The following is a 22,805-nucleotide window of genomic DNA, read 5'->3' on the forward strand; positions in this document are numbered from 1 at the left end:
CACAACAGCTCCACAGGGATAGATGATAATATTTCTATTTTATAGATAGATAAACAGAATCTGAGTGCCTTGTTTGCCCAATGTCACACAACGAGTCATGAAAGAGCTGGAAACAGAACCCAGGCTCTCAGTTTCCTGCTCCAACACTGGAGAACAACGGTTGAAATGCATTCTTAAAATGCTTCGCCAACTGATGCAAGGCCACTTGTCACAACCTTCTCTAAAACTCAGAGGTTTTGTACTGGTATAACTATTTTGGCTGGTGTGTGTGTGATTTTTTACCAATATAGTTACACCAGGACAACCACTAGTGAGGACCCAGTTTATACTGCTATAAAGGTGTCTTACAGTTTATTCCCCTTCTGTTCAGGAATAGCTATGCTAATACAAACCACCTAACTAGGATAACTGTGTCCACACTAGGGGGCATGACTGTACCACTCTTTCTTTTAAAATCAATCAGTACTAAAATGCTTCCAAGATTGGAGGCTGAGATCATAATAGCTAGGCAGAACAGCTGATTTCAGTGAGACCAGGGAGCTCAAGAAAGCATGCTGCCTCTCACGAGGAGGCGGAGGAGATTTGGGTATCCTGTACTAGTGAGGAGTCCAGAAGCAGTCCACAGTTGTGTTATACTTTGTCAACAGATGCTGATATGGTGATGGCTGACATTTCTTTTATTATCTGCACTACGGTAAGTAAAACTCTATTAAACTCCGCCCCACAGCCCTGATGAGGATGATCCCATACACCCTCTCTTAAACATGTCTTCTTACACCTCTTTTCATACTGAGACAGAAGAAAGGTCCACGTCCAACTCTAGTCTCAAAGCAGAAATCAGATTTAGCAAGTACCCTCATACTGGGGGGAAATTATCATTAACTTGCACTCTAAGAAGAAGATACTTTCTATATTTTTAGCCTACACAATGACGAACATCTTAGATTAAACTAAATCTTTCAATGTTTCCCTTTAAAGTAGTCCTCGCCCTGTTGTCTGCTCATATTGGGAGGAGTTTCTTTGTATAGACATTGTCCAATCTGCTCTTTCTGTAAAGCTGAATTTTAATTGCAGAGGCAGGAGCTTTGTAGCTTTTCTCCAATAGGTAGGTATATTTTAACAACAGCAAGAGTGTTAATCAAGGGCATGTCATAAAGCCAGGTGCACTGTGTGCCTAGGCCTTAATTCTATCTGGTACCAAAAATAGTAGACCATAAATTAGAAAGAACAAAACTTTCACATAGTCAAGGTTTTAGTTTGGCTATTTACCTCAGTTACCATATGGTTAGATCCTAGCCACGCTACAGATTTTTAACCGAGTTGTAACTCCTTCTTGAGACAGCATATTGTAGCAAAATCTCCTGGTGTGGTTTAGTGATTCAGGGCTTGTCTACATGAACATCTGGTTTGCACGAACAATCAGTTTGTGGCAAGGTGGGATGTGAATCTACTCCACACTAGCCTGTGCACATTAACTGTCTGTATGGACCTGTTGATACACATTAATAGCCCATTAATGCGCCTTCATCTAGTCCCATTTCAAAGGGGACTAGATGATTAACAAACTGTTAATGCACATCAGCGGAGTCCACACAGACAGTCCACGGCAGGCTAGTGCAGGATAGATTCATACCCCAGCTTCCCGCATACTGATTGTTCATGCAGACAAACCCTCAGAATGGCTCCAAAACATTAAACTGAATTTTCAGAAGATAACAAATATGTGAGGCTGTCAGGTTAAATACTTAAAAGCAGAAACCCTGGTTTTATGACACTGCTCACTAATATGAAAAATGGAAGGCTGAGAGGCTGGGGGGGAAAACATAAAATAGGCATCAGAATTACTCTCTAGTTTGGCAGCCTGCTCTCCAGGCCGACATGGGAAAGAGCAATTACTGGGCACATTTTTTTCAGCTTCATATAGATAACATATTTATTGAAAATTTGCTCCACCAACAATGGTGAAATCATGACCAAAAATTACAAAACATCATGGTAGTTGGCTTTATAAAAATAAACTAACGGATATGTCTCGCTGATTTGTACCAGTTTCCTTCCAATTTCAGTTTCTCTTACATCGTTAAAGGAGTACGATGTAATTTCTACTCTTCGTCACAATACAGTATTACAAAATTGCATTCCATCTGAAAAAAATGATTTTGCTTCCAAATAGCAGAGGTCCTTAAAGTGACTTTTCTCCCTCTCCCCAAAAATAAATATAGAAAATAGCCTTTACAAACAAATTTTAGTTTGGTCATTTGGGGGAAAAAAAAAAAAAGGGTCCTTTTCCCCCTCTTGTAATGACTGAGCAGGCTTTTAAACAGTGTTCAAGTCTTTGGTGAGTTTAGCTGCTGAAAATCGTAGTTCTATGTATATACGATCAAATTAGTCCCTTTTGTCAGAAGCCAAAGACTATGAGATGATGTCACATGTGAATCACTGGTTACAATCACCATATATGATGAATCGTCATCAGGAGCAACCACCTGTCCAGTAAAGCAACCAATAAGAGGAGGACATCTTTGGCAACCGTGGTCTGTCAAACGGAAGGCGTCTTTGGTGGATGAACCTGTTGCATAAGTTGTGGTCGCTTGACTCTTGGTTTCCGTCTCTTTGGCCTGCTCTTAGCTTTGTTGATCTGCACCACAAAGAATGCAAGAACCACCATCGCACCAAGGAAAGCAAAGACAGGTATTGTCTGTCCCACATCCTGGTTATAGCGGCCAGGCATTATACCTGTCAGAGGGAGTGATGGGGAAAGAGAACAATTAAGAAATGTACCTGTTTTAATACTTTTACAGCAGCATTTACATTCTTTATCTACAGAACATGCCATGCAGTAACTATTCTTAACTAAAGCAGAGACCAATTCACTCAGATTACATTTTTAAAAGGCAGATTAATAAACGCAGAGCAACTAGTGCAGAAGAGGAGGACTGATAAATCTGCAAGAGAATACAAGAGATTTCATCTGGAGCTAGTTTTGACAAATGAAGACCTAGCCTGGATCTGTATATAAATTTTCCCCAGAGATAGCAATGTCTTGCTTCTTATAAAAAGAAAAAGTAAGCTTAAAAAAACCAAACCCACCTTCACCATGAATTTACTATCAGATATATATTTTAAATGGAAACAATACATTAACTACAAATTCTGATGCAGTGAAAGGATTGGTTTTGCACTCAGCTCAAGATGGTGTAGAGAGATGAACAGAAGGATAATTTTGGGCTTGGTTGGGTTTTTATTTATTTATTTTTTTAATACCCTTAGTTCTAGAACCCTGGAACTGAAGGCTCTGTGTGTGTATTCCACCAAGAGCAAACTGCTTTGAAATGGGCTCTTGCAGGGCATATGATGTCACGGTGAAGGCAAATCCCATGAAGGAGAATACACGATATTCAAACTGAAGACTCTGCTAACTACTCTACAATTCCTCACCAGCACCTCTTTCCCAAACCACAGTTTTATGGTAGGAAGCTTAGCTAGTATTATAATAGATCTTTAAGTCTTAAAAATAGCATCTACTTGTTAAATTTCAAGAGTCAATATTGAATTGTTTCTAGCCCTACACTGAAGGTATTAAAAGTCATGAACAGCAAAATTCCTACACAATCTGAAAGCCACAAAGTTATTACAAACAATTGTCAGTACTCCTTTACCTCCAATTAACCACCTTTGTTAACATTCACAACAAGCTTATTTTGAACAAATCACAAACTTACAAAAGTTAATTTTAATTTTCAGCACAGACAAACTTTTATACTGTGGCAGTCACTGACATTTCTGAGCGCTTTAAACATTTTAAAGAAAACATGTAAAATCTGAGTCTCTCTGCCCCCCCAGGCAGATTGATATTTACCTCCTGGAATGTCCCATGCTCCACTTTCTCCAGGGGATAAAGGTCTTACTTGGGGTCGGTTCTGTCGAAAGCTGGGTAAAGCCACTTTATCCAAATCAATTGACAATAATTTTTGATGTTTCCAAAGGTTGCTGGAAGAAATTAAAATATAAAAGCATTTTCACATTGGTCCAAGAAGTCCAATAAATTCTGCAGAAATGTTATACGTTTAATTATATAACATTACATAAAAATGTATACAAAGAAATTATATAAAAAGATAATCTGAACCAATAAATAACTCACTAAATTGGATGCACAGATTACTGTGCAATTAATTTTATTGGTTTCAAAGAATACAAAATTCAAATCAAATGCTGTAGATATGAAGTCCGATAGGTATCTACTTACCTACAAAATTTGTCTCTTAGGGGTAGCCTACCAAAAGTTAACCATAATGGCTTAGTGAACCATTAATGGATATATTGGTTTGTCTACCTCTAAACTACCAACAGATGATACACTGGAAAGTAAAGTTAATCAAAAAGTGATTTAGAAATATTTTTCTGAAAAAACATGAATTTTCATTGCTGTTATTTGCAAGATCATATTAATTGTAGTTTGGAGGCACTCAGATAACTACCATTTTATTTGTGGAAATGTCTGTAAATTCCCTAACTTTCATAAATTATAGTATGAATAATGAGTTAGCCAAAAATTTGTATCAGAAGTGCATTAACCATTATTTCCTATTTATTATTCATCTTTTGTTATTCTCCTATTTAAGAAGTTTCAGTCATCCACTCAGAAAGCAGAGACAATACCATTTGATTTAAGTGACTTTTTGATCAAATTCAAACCTGAACATTTCTTATTAAAAACATTTAAAAGAATATATATAATAACCTGGGTGCAGTTTCATTCAAAGGCTGTGGTTTTGCCCAGGACAAGTGAGGACAAGCTGGAAGAGAACGGGGTTTTGGATCTCCCAAGTGAGCCTCAAGCACCTTTGAATACCGATGAAGATGGTTACCTGTAATTCCATATTACACAGACAAAGACAGAGTTACACCTGACAAACTATGAGGACATAAAATTTGTGTAAGATTTTCTAATATTTGTATTATACCAAACAGTATTGTGATTAAGAAAGGGAGTTTCTTATATAAAATGCCTTAGCCCTAAACCTCATTCTTGTAAATAATTAAAAAGTATCTTATAAAACAGAATTGTGAATGTACAATCAGTTGCCAGGCAACTTTAAAATCTCTAGGTTTTGCTAGTCAGCATATTAGACAAAACTGAATGCTTTAAATACACATTGTATCTATCAATTGGTATTTGAACTTAGAAGAACAGTATATATTAGGAATATATGCAAGAGCTACTACTCCAAATTCTGTTTGCATACAGTGCTACAGATAACAAAAACTGTATATTTAAAATTACTGCATTGTGATTTTAATAATAGCTGAAGTCTTTAAATATGTACATACTCTGAAAATGCAGTGTTAAGAAAACAAGAACATTCAGGGAGCTACTCCTATTTCCTGCAGTACCACAGGATTAAACTGGTACTAAATACTAGCAGGCTCTGCTAAGTAACCAACACTCTCACCTTCCATCCTCTCTGGAAGAGAGTATCCTGCTCCTGTTGGTGGTCGTTGTCTGTTTTCAGAATGACTGAGACTTGGTGGCATCACCCCATAGGAAGTGTACTGAAGAAGAGAATCTAGTAGCCAAAAGCAGTCTGTGTGGATTTAATGGCCCCCCGGTTCCCCAAAACAACACACATTATGATAGTTTGGACTTTTAGATAAATAAATAAATAAATAAAATAAAGAAGTTTTAACTAATGAATATGACTGAGTTTTAAATAGGATACCTAAAGCTTTAAAACCTGGTCAGTTTTTCTCTTTCTTTTTGTTAGACAAGTAGTACAAGTATGGTTGTTTCTTTTGGCATACCTAAGGAAAAAATATCCCTGTTTTCACATATGGGGTGGGTTTTAAAGTGTCGAAATTACAACAAACTGTTCAATTTTAAAGGAAAATATTTTCTTCTTTTCTGAACTAAACAAATGTTTAGCTCTTAATGCTGAGAGTAGGTTATTTAGCAACTGCGTCAAGGATGGGAACTTTGGTTTGGGCAAGACTTAGAGCAGGGGTCGGCAACGTTCGGCACGCGGCTCGCCCAGGTAAGCACCCTGGCGGGCCGGACCAGTTTTATTTACCTGCTGACGCGGCAGGTTCGGCCGATCGCGGCCCCCACTTACATGGACAAAGTATATTTTTGGTGGGAGATGATTCTAAACGGCAGAGGTTCTGAACCTGGTATGATGCCCCACAGAGGTGTGCCAAACACATCAGAGATCCCGACCCACTGCTCTTCCCATAGTGCTAAGTAGAATGGGGGTCCTGCCTAGACCCCAGCATCCCAGCTATAGGTGAGGTGGCTCCCAGGGTGATCCCAATATGGACAAGGGGGTTGTGATATGGAAAAAGCTGGGAAACACTGCAGTAGCAAATTTCTTTCCAAGTGTTCTTTACACTGTAGTACGGCTCATGAGCACTGGTTTCAAATGTTTCTAAAACTGTCCTGGTCTTGCTGTAGAACTTGCTGTTGCTACTATTATGATCACAGGTCTCCAGCTCTCTGAAATTTTAGTTTGTAGAATAAGGACAAGTGAATCTTCTAATTCGTTTTTAACATAGAGCCAAAAAAAAAAAAAAAAAAAAAAATCTCAGAACTTCTTTGCTTGAAGAGCTGTTTGGTGGGAATGGAAGTTAATCTTCATAATCCTGATATCACTTAAACCCTCACCTTTGATTTTTGAAGAGGTCAGTCAACCACATTTTAAGGATTTATATTCACATATGTGAAGAATTTAACAGCTTAAGGTCAATGATGTCTTAAGCAGGAGATACAGCTCTTAATTCATAACTTAAAAGCCAATATAATGGAATTATTTAAAGCTTTCCAGTCTGCTTGCTACACAGAGTTACACCAAATATAACAGCATCAGTGTTCAAAAGGCACAGCATTCTATGACTAATATCATTGTTAAAATATCTGTCCTTGCAGTAAAGGTTTTTAATAACCTAGACAAAGCACTCGATAATGGACCATAAGGAACAATCATGGTTTGCAAGGAAACAGACTGTGTGATCCGATACGTCTTTTACACCTCTATCTTCCATGATTCTATGAACCTGGTACCGATCAATTTCAATAATTAAGGGTTCTTCAAGGAGCAATATTTAATTTCTCACCGAGTTCCCATAGCTGTTCTGTGTGAGATGCAGAGTAAAATAGGGCAGCACAGCTGGGAAGTCCTGTTATATTATAAATCTACAATGCAACATGCTCTGAAAAGGATAAAGGCTAATAAGTCCTTAAGTTTTGCTAGACCTACTGATAAAAAACGGTAATGCAAAAATACACTTTAAACGACAATTATACTATGCAAATGACACTATAAAAATAGGATCATGGGGTACCATATTTGTGTCTCAATGACTCCAAATCAGACATGCCCTTAATTTACAAGTAAAAAAAAAAGTTTTTTAACTGCTAATCCTGGAAATCCACCCTGATATCTCAAAGTAATGCTATGTTCTATTAGAAACAGGTTCAGAATATAGACAGGAATCTGTATGAGTAGGTTCAGAACTACTGGAGATCATGAGGTCATTTTACATAGTCACTCTTCTAGCCATAATTGGATTCTACAAATATACTAGACAGAGCATATTCAATACAGCTATGAAGAAATCAGATGGTCCTATGATTGGTGGCATTTAGATTTTTTCTTTTCAGAGCAAATATAAATTTTGCTGATGGGAGCTGTAAACCAGACAGCACTGCAGGTGTCAGTATATAAAAGCAATTCATTCTGCATATCTCAGTTCATATACCTTTTTGCCGATGACTATCATCTAAGCAGTTAGAGTCTCCATACAGAACTAGTCTGCCTCCACCTTCAGAAGGAATTTGGTACAGTCCCAAAATGGGGACATTTTCAACTACAGCAGTCTCCTGCTTTAAAACTTCAAGACCTAGAACAGAGGGAGAAGGAATTTTAAATTTTACTAAAAGCCATATGCAATTTAAACCATTCCCCCCCCTCGACGATACACAATCCTCCACATTTTACAACGTATAAATAATAAACATTCAATAAATGCAGTTGTCTGGCTCTTAATTTGAGATTACATTCATGAGAAGATTTCCTAGACAAATTTGGCAACAAATAAAACCACTCCAAGGCTTTGGTTTTGTAATTCCCCCTCTGAGTTTTTAATTTTCTTTACTTTAGTGCAGCTGCAGAATCAAGACTCAAGTGTTTCACTGTCTTTAACGTTCTCTAATGAAAAATCCTAAAATTTCACCTACAATTCCCCAAGTTTTAAAAATAGCAGATAATTAAGGTTTTCTACATAAGGTTTTTTTTTTCCATTGGAAAGAGTGAATTTTTTATGAAGAGTTTAAAGGAACTTTGTGAAATTAATTTCTTGTAAGGGTGTGCAGTATCTACTAATTTAAACACTGACCATTACAATACATTTTGCTTAACATCCACATACATGGCTACCATGTTTAAATATTATTAGAAGCCAAGCACTGTTCATGGAATTAGAAGCAAGAATACAGTAGTCTCAAAGTAAGGCATTCCCTCTCTTTGTAAAGAGCAATAAAATGGAATTTCTAACTGAAGAATGTTCCTATACAACGTGTTTAATAGTTGGGGTTATGAGGAATAAAGGCAATTGTTTTCCAATGTGTGCATCTCATTATGTCTATGCACTACAAACTTCTGGTGTATTTAAACTCCTGTTCAACTTTCAATTTATGAACAAAAGACTAAGTTTATAATGGAGAAATATGCCAAAAAGAAAATTTTACCTAACTCATATGCTTTCCTCCTATTTTCTCTTTTGTTTTAACTCTTACCTAGTTTCACTTTTTTCTGTTTCTATTTAAAAAAACAAAACAAACCAGATTTCATTGTCAAGTTCTGCTATTGCTCAGTCATCTCCTCTGAGACAGTTGCAATAACAATCTAAAAAGCAACTTTATAAGGATATTCAGGTGCTTGTCACTTACAAGATTGAGACTCTCCTAATGATTAATAGCTATTTAAACTGATGGCTTGTAAATAGAATATTTGCACCTAAATTGAAACTAGTTGTAAATGGGAAGGAAGAAAAACCAAAGAGACAGGTGGTGGTATGGATACATTTATCAACAAAGCAAAAAATTATTAAAATCAGGCACTCATAACTCAAAAGGGCACTAACTATACATTGTGAGATACATTCAAACTTTTGACAGTGAACCATTGATAACTAGTCTTTGAGTATTGTCTTTCAACCAGTTATGCACCACTTTACAGTAATTTCATCCAGACTACATTTCTCTAATTTGCTTATGAGCATATCATTGGGGACTGGGTCAAAACTCTTATTAAAATCAAGATATATCACATCCACTGCTTCCCGCATCCACTAGGCCAATAACTCCATCGAAGAAGGAAATTAGGTTTATTTGGCAGGATTTATTCTTGACAAATCCATGCTGGCTATTTCTTATAACCCTATTATCCTCTAGGTGTTTACAAACTGATTGCTTAATACTTTGTTCCAGTATTTTTCCAAGTATTAAACTGGTCTATAATCCCCTAGCTCCTCTTTATTCTTGCTTTTAAAGATAGGTACTATGTTTGCCTTTCTTCAGTCCTCTGGGACCTCACCTGTCCTCCATGAGTTCTCAAAGATAATTGCTAACAACAAAATGTGATACTTGTTCAAAACATTAGCTATAGCTGTAAGACAAATGCATCACCAACTTATGGCTTGGAAAAGAAAATCCTAAACTGAGATATAGCTAAAGATAATATAAAAATATAGAAGATACAGTCAAATTTGATAGTACCAAGTCTGAGTTTAAAGACATTTAGACTTCAGCTGTCACTTTAACTGAAAAGTACAAGAAACAGTCTGAACTAAAACTGCACAAAATCACATGCAGAAAGGACACTAATAATTACCTATGCCCCCAGATGCACACACAATTTCTGCTACATCTGTAAGTATATATATAGATACACAGAGAGAGCAGTGTTAAATAAATGTGTGTGTATATAGTTGCATATAACTGTCTTATATCAAAAGCATGCCTGTACCTGGTTATAACAGTGCTGCATAAATTGCTTGTGTCCTAAACTGTGTGTAAAAATGCTATACCAAAAGAAACAACTTATCTACTGAATTATTCTACATATTTTTGGTAACTTTTGCACTCAATTATAAATGTTTACCTGTGTACCTACCTAGAAATACCATTAATAAAAAAATAATAAAAAAAATAAGGAAATGCAGAGGTATACCTTGGTCTTTAAAAGTGTGTGAAATTACAATGCCATCTTCTGGAAACCTAGCAATACTGCATCCTGATGCATAGTTCACTGAAAAAATAGACATATGAAGTTACAATGCACAGGCTATGAATGCTCTTTTCCCTCCCCCCTCCCCATTATTCAGTTAACTGTGAAGGTCAATAGAGAAAAGAAATGCATCAATCATGCTTATATGAGTTCTCATATTCTGATTAAAATCACCATATAATCTGCATAGTCAGTGAGTTTTTTTTTTTCAATTAACTGTTAAAGAATGTCCAAGCAAAGGTTTCAAATATTTCATTTCATATATTTCACTCAAGTATACTTTCATTTTAGAAGTTATAATGTTATAATCTTTCTCAAACCCAAAACAGAAGCTTAATTATTTTATCTTCTACAAGCCGCTGTTATCACTATGAAAGATAGTTATTATTTGTATTCCAGTGGCCCACGCCAACAATCAGGGATTGTACGAACAAAATTAGAGGCAGTCCCTGATCTGAAGAGCTTACAGTCTAAATAAACAGAATAGACAAAGAGTGTGGAAAAAAAGGAAACAACATACAAGTAGAAGATTGGAAACTAAGGCAAAGGGAGATTAAGTGACTTGTCCAAGGTCAACTAGAAACCTGTGGCAGAGCTATAAACTGAATCCAGTTTTCCTGAGCCCCAGTCCAGAGTCTTTCACCACAAGACCATTCATCATAATAGCTATAACCTCAAACAATGAAACGTATCAATCTATATGGGTAGACATATTTAAATCAATCAATTATGGATAGAGAATTCAAAGGCCAAGAGGACAAGATGTGCTAAAGAACATCTAAAAATTATATATGTGTGTCAAAAGTGGAATGTTTTGAGGAGTGACTCCACATGTGAATTTTTTTTTAAAGAGAAAGAACTTCAAAATTTAATTTAAAATATTAAGTTAAAATAGGACAAACCTGAACCTTGATATCTGTATATGTTTAATTAGTCAGTAACTATAGTTTCAAATTAAAAAATAAATAAAACACTCAGAACTACATCTGGAACGCAAATACAAAGAAGACCACAGAGTTTATTATACAGATATTAATCTAAAATCTAATAGATTTTTTCATATAATTCCATAGGAGTGTTAGAGTTGCAGTATCTCTGAAAGTCACATGTCCCATAAGTATAACTATTTCCCCAAAGAACATTCTATTCTTGGAGTAGTCAAGTACTGTATTCCATGACTTACTTTCATGGTTTGCCATGGTAAAATCCCCTTCGTACAGCCCATCACTAAAGGCCATGTTCCAGACAGAGAGAAGATCATTGAGAGCTGGAATATTAGCACCTCCAGTATCTGGCATCCACCATTGCCTACAAAAATTAGAGCATGGCACAGCTTATTAGTATAGAAAATCCAAAATTTTGTTTCATGACAGAAATCCAAAATCTCCCTGGATGATATTCAGAATGCACCAAAGCAATCAGTACCAAGGACATAAATGTCAATGTTTATTTGGTAGTGACAGTTTGAACACTATGACTAGGATTTTCAAAGAGGTCTGAAGTGATTTATGTGCCAAAATCCCAATGCATTTCTATGGGATATAGGCACCTCACTCCTTTGAAAATCCCAGCCTAAGCTAATTAACATTACAAATGTGAAATTCTCAATGTGGTCCAGCTTTACAGTGAAACGAAGTGTGCTTTATAAGAACAGGACAAAAAACACCTTGAAATAAAACATTTTGACATAGGTCTACTTGGTTTGGCAAGGAAGGAAAAAAGCCAATGGCCCAAATCATTTAAAAGCTGTCCGAAAGAACGAGGAACTTCTGATATTTCCAATAAAAGAAAATATTGTTTGTTAACAGTTGGTTGGATAATTTCTGGGTTAAAAATAACACAGAGTTGACTTATTAAATGTTTCATTATTAGTGATGCTCACGTATTTCCCCCTTTATAAAATATATAGGAATTATTTCAGATATTTGAATACTGGGTCATCTAGCTAATTGATACCATTCATAATCTATGTTCTTTTTCCCACTCGCCTCCCAAAAACTGACAACTGAGAACTTTTTATTTAAGTAGTCATTGTTTTTTCTAGTCTCTATATTTGTGACATATGTTGCCCTAAGATTATATATAAATTTACAGCAATTGCTGTTAAAAACATGCCCATTTACCATTAGATAAAGACAAAGTGAATTTAGCATCTGCAGTATTCCCTTCCTTATACATATTGTGGGAAACACTGCAAATACTAAAATAATGTTACTTCATTATCTAAGACAATTGACAAAGTTTTTTTTGATGATGATGACCTCCTTATAAAGAGCAATTATGTTAAGTTGTGATTCCCACTGACCCGCCACCACCAACTAATACCTTGTGTTTTCATCGTAGAACTTGACTTTTCTCATCACTGAAGTGTTGTACCAATCACTGAACACTATTAGCGAGAGTCCATTATCAACATCCCTCCTTAGCTTGGTGATTTCTTCAGGAAAATATTCTTCCTCACTGTCCACCATCAGTAAGGTCCCTACATGAACAGAGCAAACAGAATTCATAATCTCTGAAGGTCTAACCAATGTAATGTTATCTCTATCCACAGAACTCATGCAGAAGGTAGCATCTGTGCAGTGTGCCTAGGCTGTCCTAACAATATGCTCCAAACTGACTTGAAGGAGCCACCGTTAGCAGTATCGTGGTACTTCAGTTTCCATGTCCTTTCAGTCCCTAGTTTCTTTCAAGAATGCCAATAATAAGTGTCAATTGTAATGATGGTTTCTAGGATGTAGGTACTGGATTAAGACCACCAACTCCTTTAACGTGTCATGCTACAGAGGAAGTTATAGTAAAGAATAAAGGATGCACTGATAGTGACTCTATAGTTACATTTCAGCCAGGATTTTTCCTTTGACAAGACCTTAAAATCTCACAAACAAAATCAGTGGCTTGCCATCCTGAGCAGGAACATACAGCCATTAAAACAGGAAGGCTTCAACAACGTGTGTAAGAAAATACCAACATGAAAACAACTCAGTAGTGAATATTACACGGATCAGTGTGTTTTGAAGCTGTGCATATGTAGGGGAAGAAGAGGAATTCTGTAGCGTCTCTAATGTAAATACACAAACCGGTGATTAAGTCTTTACATGAGATAGATTGGATGTCCTTTAATATGTAAAGCTTTTTACTTTGATGACAAGTTTAATTTTTATACTTGATAATACAAGAATGAAGAATGAATCCTGGCCAAAGAAACAGTAAAGATTTGAATGGTAATTGCTTGCTTTAATACAGAAAACTGTAAGTTTAGTGATCTATCGCCATGTTTTCCTTCTGTTCAAATACTATCTTTTATTACTGTAGCTGCTGTGAAGTCATAATAGCCAGATTAAAAAAATATTGAGACTTCTTGCTGCAGAAAATTAAAAAACGGTCTTCGTTATTTCATTTAGATATGCCCCTGAGTATGTTACAATGTTATTATAAATAACCAAACAAAATAAGAAGGTGACTTATTTGCCCCACAGGAAAAGTAATTGGAAAAATATATTCGTATGCCCTGGAATAAACAATTGAGATGTTCATTTGCTACTAGTTATCGAGGCACCTTAATTCTTCACTCTCTCTCTGTAATAAAACATTTCCTAATAAGAGGTACATTAACATTATTCTTTCTTTCTTCTAATATTGCTAGAGCTCTTCTTTCAAAGTTGTCTATTGGAATTGTTTTTTCCCCTCCTATTTGCTTTGTTATATATAAAATGGTAATAGGACAAAAGCATTTCAACTGGAAGTGTTAACAAATTGCAGCATCACCAAGAACACAGAAGAGAATACCATCACCTCCTCCCCCTTCTGCAAATGAAGTTTTTATACAGAAAATGCTATTCAATATATTGGACAGTTGAGTAGAATGAACATCAAATTCATTTCCACTTTTGACTGAAGGTAATTTTGTATATTTATCCATATGTGACAGGATATCCTTTATAGTTTATATATTTATGCAAAAGAACAGTCCTATTCTAATTTCTGAAAGCCCAACAGGCCATTTGCTTTTTCAGTGAATGCTGTTACAGTTTAACTTGTATAGGGATTTCCATTAACACAATTTGAGGAATTTAATATTTAGAGTATTTAAATGTATAAGGCTGAAACAAAGTTCGCTGTCATGCAAGAGAACCTTGTTTGGCAGCGTCCATGTGACACTGGCATTTGTCTTAAGGGCTTCCTATTCTCCAGCAGCGAAATGAAGACAGCATGCAAGGTGGTTCCACTTATCATTATAGCAAACCCTATATTAAGGTTGCCTAACGCTGCCCATGATAAAGGATTCTTGCAACCTTTTCTTTAAGGTCTCACACTTTCCTTATTTGCAGCAGTCCTTTGATATTTGGCAGAGGGGGGGATGCCCGAAGGCTATCTAGGCGCCTTCTCTTTGTTCCATGAACTGTAAACTGTTGAACATTGCTATTCCTCTTCTCTCACTTCCCTTCCTTGAGAAGATTTTGGCAGCCTGCCATAATATTAATTAAACCCATGAACAATGTAAGACCAAGATTCACCACCAAAGCAACAGCCACAGACAAAGTAGTGAGAATACATTTCTATGATTCAATATACAATGTGATATAGGGGCTAAGGAAATCAAAACATTATGGCAGATTGAATGATGAGTTTTCCTTCTTCTCAGCCTATTAAATATTTTTGGATACAGCGAAAGGAGAATTGACTAATTTTACTGCTAAAAATGGAATACTACAGAAAAACTTCCTTTGTAAAATTAAAGACACATTTATAATGCATGCAGTTATTTTTCTAATAGCATGTACTCTCTGGTATTTTTTCAAATCTTTTCAATCCCTTACAAAGATAAGAAAGCTTCTAAAAAAAATTAACCGAACACAAATAATGCATGACTGCTTACCATACTGACTAGCGTCAAAACATGTAAATGGTGAACCAAGAACTTCAACAAAATATCCCATGCTTCTTAGATGCTGGTACATATCCCTGAAGTTTGTATGGATGTGGTCACCATTCCTAATAAAAATAAAAGTAAACAAAAATAGTGGTCAAGAAATGTAAACATCACATGCACAAACCTAAACTACATTATCTTGTTATAGGGTCAATGTTCATTTTCTTTTCTAAAAGAGACATTTTCAAATGATGGCTTCTAATTTTCCATGCATAATCAACTCTATGCACAATTCTGTATAATCTGTGAGTGCAGTAATAGAGTGCAATGAATTACACAAACAACATTAAGGGCTGGGTTGAGGCCTCTTATGAAATACATTAGCATCTGTTTATTACACATCACAAAAAGAAAAAATTACCCCGTATTGAAACCAGCTGCTCTTACTGACTTTCCTTCCCACAGAAGAGCTGGTGAGAGCAACGCCAGCTACCAGGAGATGAAGCAAGGAAGTGGGACTGACTTTGGAGAACTGCTGAAACCAGTGGAAGCAGCTCCTGGCCACTTGCCAAGAGCCATTCTAGGGAGACAGGAGTATCCCTGTTCCCCAGGCAGCTGTTCAGAAGACACCCAGCACCTGTAACCTACTTGGTTCCCATTGCTTTCTCACTGTATGCTCCCTCCCACACAGTGCCCACAGTCCTTGTCTCCACCCAAGTCAGACTCTGGAGTAGTTCCTTTTTTGGTACTAACATCAACTTCTTTAGGCGTGAGGGACCAATATGGAGACATTTCTCAAAAAGCAGGGGCCCTAGTCTGGAATCTCTCAGGTTGCTTTGATGTGTGCCAACACAGACAATAATGTGTACACCAGTTCCCTATCACAAAGAGGATAGAGGAGCTGAGCAAATGCCTTATTCAATCTGTAATTAAACTAAAATATTACGTTATTTTTAAAAATGAACCTTCAGTTTGAGTTTTCTATAATGAATTTAGCTGAATTTGTAAAGGTGTTTTGTTTTTTAAATGAAAGCAAAACACTTTAAAAAGAGGAAGCCTTAGTTTTCAAATACATTTCATTCTTTACAGATATCAAACTTTTCTTCAGAAATCCAGGAAATAATTTAAATAAGTTGTTAATAAACCACAGATAAAGCTCAAAAACTCCATCCAGAAACTGTATTGTTTTCCATTAAATTATTAGAAAATAAAATTCCCCATGTTATGCTGGAAGTGGGATTGTGTTCCCTAGACAATAAAGGTACAATACACCCTCGCTATAACGAACCCCTGGGGATCCAAGCCATTTGGTTCTTATAGCCAGGGGTTCGTTATAGGGAAAGAAACCTGCTGTGTGTGGGGGGGGAGAAGGGGTGGCTGACACCTTGAGCCCCGCAGCAGAACTGAGAGCTCCTCCGGCCCCGGGGCCACGGCAGACAGCTCCTCCGGCAGCAGGAGGAGCTGTGCCCCCACCTCCCTGGAGTCCTGGAGCCAGAGGAATTGTCAGCCCCCTGCTGCAGTAGGTGAGGCTGGAGATGGGATCAAGGGCCAGGTTCGCTATAGCCCAAGGTTTACTATTACGAAGGGTGTTATAGTGAGGTTGTACTGTATTGCATGTCATTAATATACAGTCAAGAAATAAACCCACGGAATTAGTTACGATTTCTCAGATAAAACAGAAGAGACACACCAATCTAAAGGATCATTCTTCATCCTCAAATTATCTCTGGGGAAGTATCCTGGTGGATAACGAAGATTGTGATACTGATCCCAAAGGACTCGCTTGCTACGAGGAGGGGTAGGAATAATCTTTACTTTTATTGGGAGCTTCACAGTAGAAGTCTGCTCTGCACCACTTTTAGACTGGAAGAAAAAACGGAAAACAAAAATAATGAAATGCTTTTCCTAAAAGAGTATTTACAATTTCATTTAGGATTATAAAGGTCCAGAAATACTGAAGAATGATTTTTGATTTTTATTTGCCAAGTTACCCACTAAATCCAGGAACAGTTTCCCAGTGCCAGCAACGAATGTTCAGAGATGAAGGTCTAACCCCATAAATCACAAAAGTATTGTAACCCCATTATAAAAAATCCTTTGTATTTTCAGTGGTTTACATTTATACTCAGAATTTAAAATATTTAAAAAAAGCATTTGAGACTTCTCCAAAACAATGAGTTCTTTTTTTGGAGAGAAAAATAATTCTAATTTATTATCAATCTCTGAAGATTTCCTATATTCCACCAGTTTACTTACAATTTATATTAGCCTTATCTCTCTGTGGAGTTGGCCATGTGAATAGGGTTTTTGTTTCTCTGAGTGCATTCATTTCATGTTTATATCATGCCCTGAACTGTTAGATTTCTTGCTCAGACTATTAAACCTTGTCCCCAAATTCAACTGCACTCAAGATTATAAACCTAAACCAACCACTTAGAGGGATATTCATTTATCACTACATGATAAAACACTGAAATGAGGTAAACTTACTTCATTTTCTGCAGGGGACAATACTGTGATCATGACATGACCTTGAGCAATGCCTTCCCAAGATGCTGCTTTCTTTGCTACAGAGATAGAAATTGCTAGGTATCCTGACCAAGGCCATAACACCGGGGAATAGGAGAAAGCCACTTCAATATTATCTCCATTCTGTGGTAAATAGGGCTGCCAGTCTGGCTGCAGAGTAGAAAATAGAAAGTGTTGGTAATTATTTTAAAATGTTGATGAAGGAATATTTGTTGTCACAAAGAAGCTACTAAATTTTATATACACTGCACAAAAACACATTTTTGGAGATCATGTTGTGCTCAATTATAAAATATGAAGTCTGGGAGTCAAATATTGTATTAGCAGCAAAGAGCCCTGTGGCACCTTATAGACTAACAGACGTATTGGAGCATGAGCTTTCGTGGGTGAATACCCACTTCTTCGGATGCATCAATTATTTAGACAGTGAGCTCTTGGGCTGCCTTTAACAGGTATTTGTACAATCACCAGAACAAATGGGTACTTCTGTACTAAAAATAATAATTAATAGAAACAGTTTTCCTCCAACAACAAAAAGGGATGACTAAAGGGTGTCCACCCAAATTATACAAACTTGGTCTAAGTGTTAATGTTAGCCCAGGATGTTGGAAAAGGACTGCAACATGCATCGATGTTCTTTTAAGATTTAATCTGTAATAATGCGTTACTGACCTGCCCAAGGACTATTCATTGTCTTTCAGAATGGCAATAGTCACTAGACCAGGGAAAGAGAGTTAAGGTTGACTATCACCTGGTAATTAGGTCACTCATTTAGGACATGGGAAACCCAAGTTCAAGTCCCTGATCCAATGACTAATTACTCATAAAAAGTGGAACAGCTTCAGCAGGAGAGGTTGAGCCCAGTAGTTAGGGTACTCTCCTGCAATGTGGGAGACTCAAGTTCAAATTGTTTCTCCACAGCAAGCAGATGGGGGACTGAACCCAGGACTCCCACATCTCAGGCGATAGCATTAAGCACTGGGTTAAAGCTGATAAGAGAGCCAGCCCATCCTCTAGACATGTTACAACTCCACTCCTCCTCTGCTTTTGTCAAAATTCCCCAAACTGAAACAAAATCTTTTGAGTTGGGTTGAAACTACATGTTTTAACCCAGCTCAACATTTTTTTGACTTTTTGAATTGCTGAAAAAATTTGTTTTCAGTTCAACTCAAAACGAAACATGTTTTGATTTTTCAGAATTGCTAACAATTCAAAAAATCCATTATTCACACAGCTCTAGGTGTACCAGGTTTATCATGCCAAATAGAAAAGTAAGCACAAAGTATTATCCTCTCTCTAGTCAGAAAACTTGGTATTGATGAAATAGCCTTGACTTGGGAAAGGATTAGCAGCAGCACTTCAATGTGAAACATTATTGTTCCAAGTCACGGCTATTTATGTCTTACCTTGTCTACAATTCTCCCAGTGACACCCATACCATTAAGGATGGTAATATTAACAATAGTTGGCATTCCTCCATAATAAATAGGTTGGGAGCAATAGGGCCACATGTAGGGGCATTCTGTCAAGTCAATGTAGCTTGGACTCAAACTGAAAAAAAAAATACATACAGTAAATTTTAAAAAGTACGTACAACACGATCGTGTTAAAAAGTCAGAGGTAAAATTAGCAAGCTATAGTCACTCTCACAGCTCTGACCTTTCTTCCCAATGAGTCTGAGACATAAAAATCATAATTAAATTAAAATATAACATGAGAAAGTTTTATGTCAGGGATGGTCTGATGATACTTAAGCCTGCCACAGCATGGGGGAATGCATTTGATGATCTTTGAGGTCCCTTCCAGCTCTACATTTCTATGTTGAAATAAAGTTATTCTTTTTATTTTTAGAATGAAAAAGAAAAAAGAAAAAGTAACAGGACACAATTTAGCACAATAAAAATAATCTGGTGTTGGATAACTAAAATTGGACTATTTCTCTAGTTAATTGCTGTATTCACAATACTTGTTAACGTAGTGCTAAATTTTCCACTACACACCCAGGGGATTAAACTAAGGAAGGGAAGAAAATGTAGAAACCTTCATAATAAAGAGGTGACAGATTCCTGCCCCTATTCTTCTCTAATTTTAGCAAGATGATGGCTTCTGACAAGAGGCTTTTCATTAAACTCTTCCATTTGAATTATGTAATCTATATGCAAGTTCTCTTCACCATGTGAGCATGCAGACTGCTCAGCTGAGCAAGATGTGTGACTTTCTTTTAAAAGAAATATTCAGAATACAATGAACATGAATAGATTATTAATTAGCTAAGAATTAACACTCACCTGGCCTGTGGCTTATAGCTATTAAGGATCTGGTAGGCTCTAAGAAGATCCAGTTTGCCATGCCCTTGCTCAAACATGTTAACGCCAGGAAGCCTACGTGCAGATGCAATCAGGGCCTGCTTCATACTAGCTGGATTCACCATTTCACGCTTCTGAACTGTGCTAAAAATGACAAATGTTTATTAGATTACATTTAATAGGCACTGTTCTGGTCTCAGGCTAGGCATAGACTGAGAAATGAGACTAAGGCCAGGTCTACACTCAAAAGTTAAGTCAACGCAGCTACATCGCTCAGGCATGTGAAAAATTCACATGGCTGAGCAAAGTAGTTCAGCCAACCTAACTCCCAGCATAGACAACACTAGGTCGACAGAAGAATTCTTCTGTCAAACTAGCAGCCACTTCTCAGGAAGCGGATTTACTATGACAACAGGAGAACCTCTCCTGTCACAGTCGTGAGCGTCTTCGGCTGTGCTGCTGTAGCGTTTCAAGTGTAAGCAAGCCCTAAACTTATTCTAACCCATTCAATTTAAGCAAAACGCAACTGACGTTAATCTGTTATATGCATAACCTACGCTTAAAATTGGAGAATATCACTTAAGTGACTTTTCAATGGAAATGCTTAAGATGAAAATGGAAATGGCAATTTTGCCACATATTGCTCCTTAAAACATGTATAATTTTTCATCTCTACAACCCAATATGCTCAACTATCAACAATATTTTCAGCCCAAGAGATATTTTGTTCCACGTCAAAAGTATACTTGAAGTTGAAAACATCTAGCCCCATTCTCTGGAAATCTAAATCTTTATATATCTTTCTCCTTAACAAATACCCACTTCTTTTTAAGGAAAACAGAAAAAGCATACTTGACTATTATGTTTGAAGAAAACAATCGCAATTATATTCAAGAAATATACAGGCTGCTAATACATGTGAATAGTTAGTGAATAGTTAAATTTGGGGGATGAAGTTTTCTAAGTATTGTATGTGGGCCATTCTTAAACTACTGCAAGATATTCTTGAACTATTGTAATATTATTGCAAGTTCAATGTAGAAAATGAAAAATCCTCTTTTTCATACAGCTATTTAGCACTTAGCAGAAAGACTTAAGAAGCCATATAATGATATAAACAACCAATGCGCCCACTGCCCCCGCATACATAAAATTTATAGTATTTAGGCACCTGGTGTAAGAGCAAAATGCAAATATCTCCCTTTTTTACCAGAACAAATGGACAAGTAAAGTTCAGTGAATGAAATAAGCTATTAAAAAATATGGCAAAAATGGATCAACAATATAAAATATTTATTTAAATCTTGTATATCTAATAGGGCTGTCAAGCGATTCAAAAAATTAATCATGATTAATTGCACAATTAATCGATTAATTGCGCTGTTAAACAATAATAGAATACCATTTACTTAAATATTTTTGGATGTTTTCTGCATTTTCAAATATACTGATTTCAATTACAACACAGAATATAAAGTGTACAGTGCTTATTTTATATTTATTTTTTATTACAAATATTTGGACTGTAAAAAAACAAAATAAATATTGTCAAGTATCAGGGGGTAGCTGTGTTAGTCTGTATCTACAAAAACAACAAAGAGTCTGGTGGCACCTTAAAGACTAACAGATTTATTTGGGCATAAGCTTTCGTGAGTAAAAACCTCACTTCTTCGGATGCATAGAGTGAAAGCTACAGATGCAGGCATTATATACTGACACATGGAGAGCAGGGAGTTACTTCACAAGTGGAGAACCAGTGTTGACAAGGCCAATTCAATCAGGGTGGATGAAGTCCACTCCCAATAATAGATGAGGAGGTGTCAATTCCAGGAGAGGAAAAGCTGCTTCTGTAGTGAGCCAGCCACTCCCAATCCCTATTCAAGCCCAGATTAATGGTGTTGAATTTGCAAATGAATTTTAGTTCTGCTGTTTCTCTTTGAAGTCTGTTTCTGACAGAAACAGACTTCAAAGAGAAACAGCAGAACTAAAATTCATCCTCTCCATGTGTCAGTATATAATGCCTGCATCTGTAGCTTTCACTCTATGCATCCGAAGAAGTGAGGTTTTACTCACGAAAGCTTATGCCCAAATAAATCTGTTAGTCTTTAAGGTGCCACCAGACTCTTTGTTGTTAAAATAAATATTATTTTTCAATTCAACTAATTCAAGTACTATAGTGCAATCTCTATCATGAAAGTTGAACCTACAATTGTAGGACTATGTGCAAAAAATAACCGCATTCAAAAATAGAACAATGTAAAACTTTAGAGCCTACGAGTCCACTCAATCCTACTTATTGTTCAGCCAATCGCTCAGACAAACAAGTGTATTCACATTTGCAGGAGATAATGTTGCCCACTTCTTGTTTACGTCACCTGAAAGTCAGAACAGGCGTTCGCATGGCACTGTTGTAGCTGGCGTTGCAAGATATTTACATGCCAGATGCACTAAAGATTCATATGTCCCTTCATGCTTCAACCACCATTCCAGAGGACGTGTCCATCCTGATGATGGGTTCTGTTCTATAATGATCCAAAGCAATATGGACCAACACATGTTCATTTCATCATCTGAGTCAGATGCCACGAGCAGATGCTTGATTTTCTTTTTTGGTGGTTTGGGATCTGTAGTTTCCACATCAGAGTGTTGCTCTTTTAAGACTTCTGAATGCATGCTCCACACCTCGCCCTTCTCAGATTTTGGAAGGCACTTCAGATTCTTAAACCTTGGGTCAAGTGCTGTATCTTTAGAAATTTCACATTGGTAACTTCTTTGAGTTTTGTTAAATCTGCAGTGAAAGTGTTCTTAAAATGA

General features: G+C 36.6%; 1 protein-coding gene across 2 annotated transcripts in view; it reads right to left on the reverse strand.

Moving 5' to 3' along the window:
• Positions 1 to 1,918: 1,918 nt before the first annotated feature.
• Positions 1,919 to 22,805, reverse strand: part of MBTPS1 (membrane bound transcription factor peptidase, site 1) — a 43,727-nt gene continuing 22,840 nt past the window's right edge. Inside the window, exons 11-23 of one of the 2 annotated variants that reach the window (XM_034788447.1) lie at positions 19,974 to 20,135; positions 19,092 to 19,236; positions 17,647 to 17,835; positions 16,847 to 17,019; positions 15,163 to 15,278; positions 12,609 to 12,765; positions 11,467 to 11,591; positions 10,227 to 10,304; positions 7,756 to 7,896; positions 5,457 to 5,570; positions 4,745 to 4,871; positions 3,860 to 3,990; positions 1,919 to 2,736 (exon numbers count right to left, since the gene is read on the reverse strand). In XM_034788447.1, the coding sequence (XP_034644338.1) occupies positions 2,540 to 2,736; positions 3,860 to 3,990; positions 4,745 to 4,871; positions 5,457 to 5,570; positions 7,756 to 7,896; positions 10,227 to 10,304; positions 11,467 to 11,591; positions 12,609 to 12,765; positions 15,163 to 15,278; positions 16,847 to 17,019; positions 17,647 to 17,835; positions 19,092 to 19,236; positions 19,974 to 20,135 (1,855 nt within the window). In that variant the 3' untranslated portion in view covers positions 1,919 to 2,539. Of the gene's footprint in view, positions 2,737 to 3,859; positions 3,991 to 4,744; positions 4,872 to 5,456; positions 5,589 to 7,755; positions 7,897 to 10,226; positions 10,305 to 11,466; positions 11,592 to 12,608; positions 12,766 to 15,162; positions 15,279 to 16,846; positions 17,020 to 17,646; positions 17,836 to 19,091; positions 19,237 to 19,973; positions 20,136 to 22,805 lie in introns of both variants that reach the window. The other variant, XM_034788446.1, reaches the window with a different exon arrangement.

The sequence above is a fragment of the Trachemys scripta genome, chromosome 13, assembly GCF_013100865.1.
Source record: "Trachemys scripta elegans isolate TJP31775 chromosome 13, CAS_Tse_1.0, whole genome shotgun sequence".
NCBI lineage: Eukaryota > Metazoa > Chordata > Testudines > Emydidae > Trachemys > Trachemys scripta.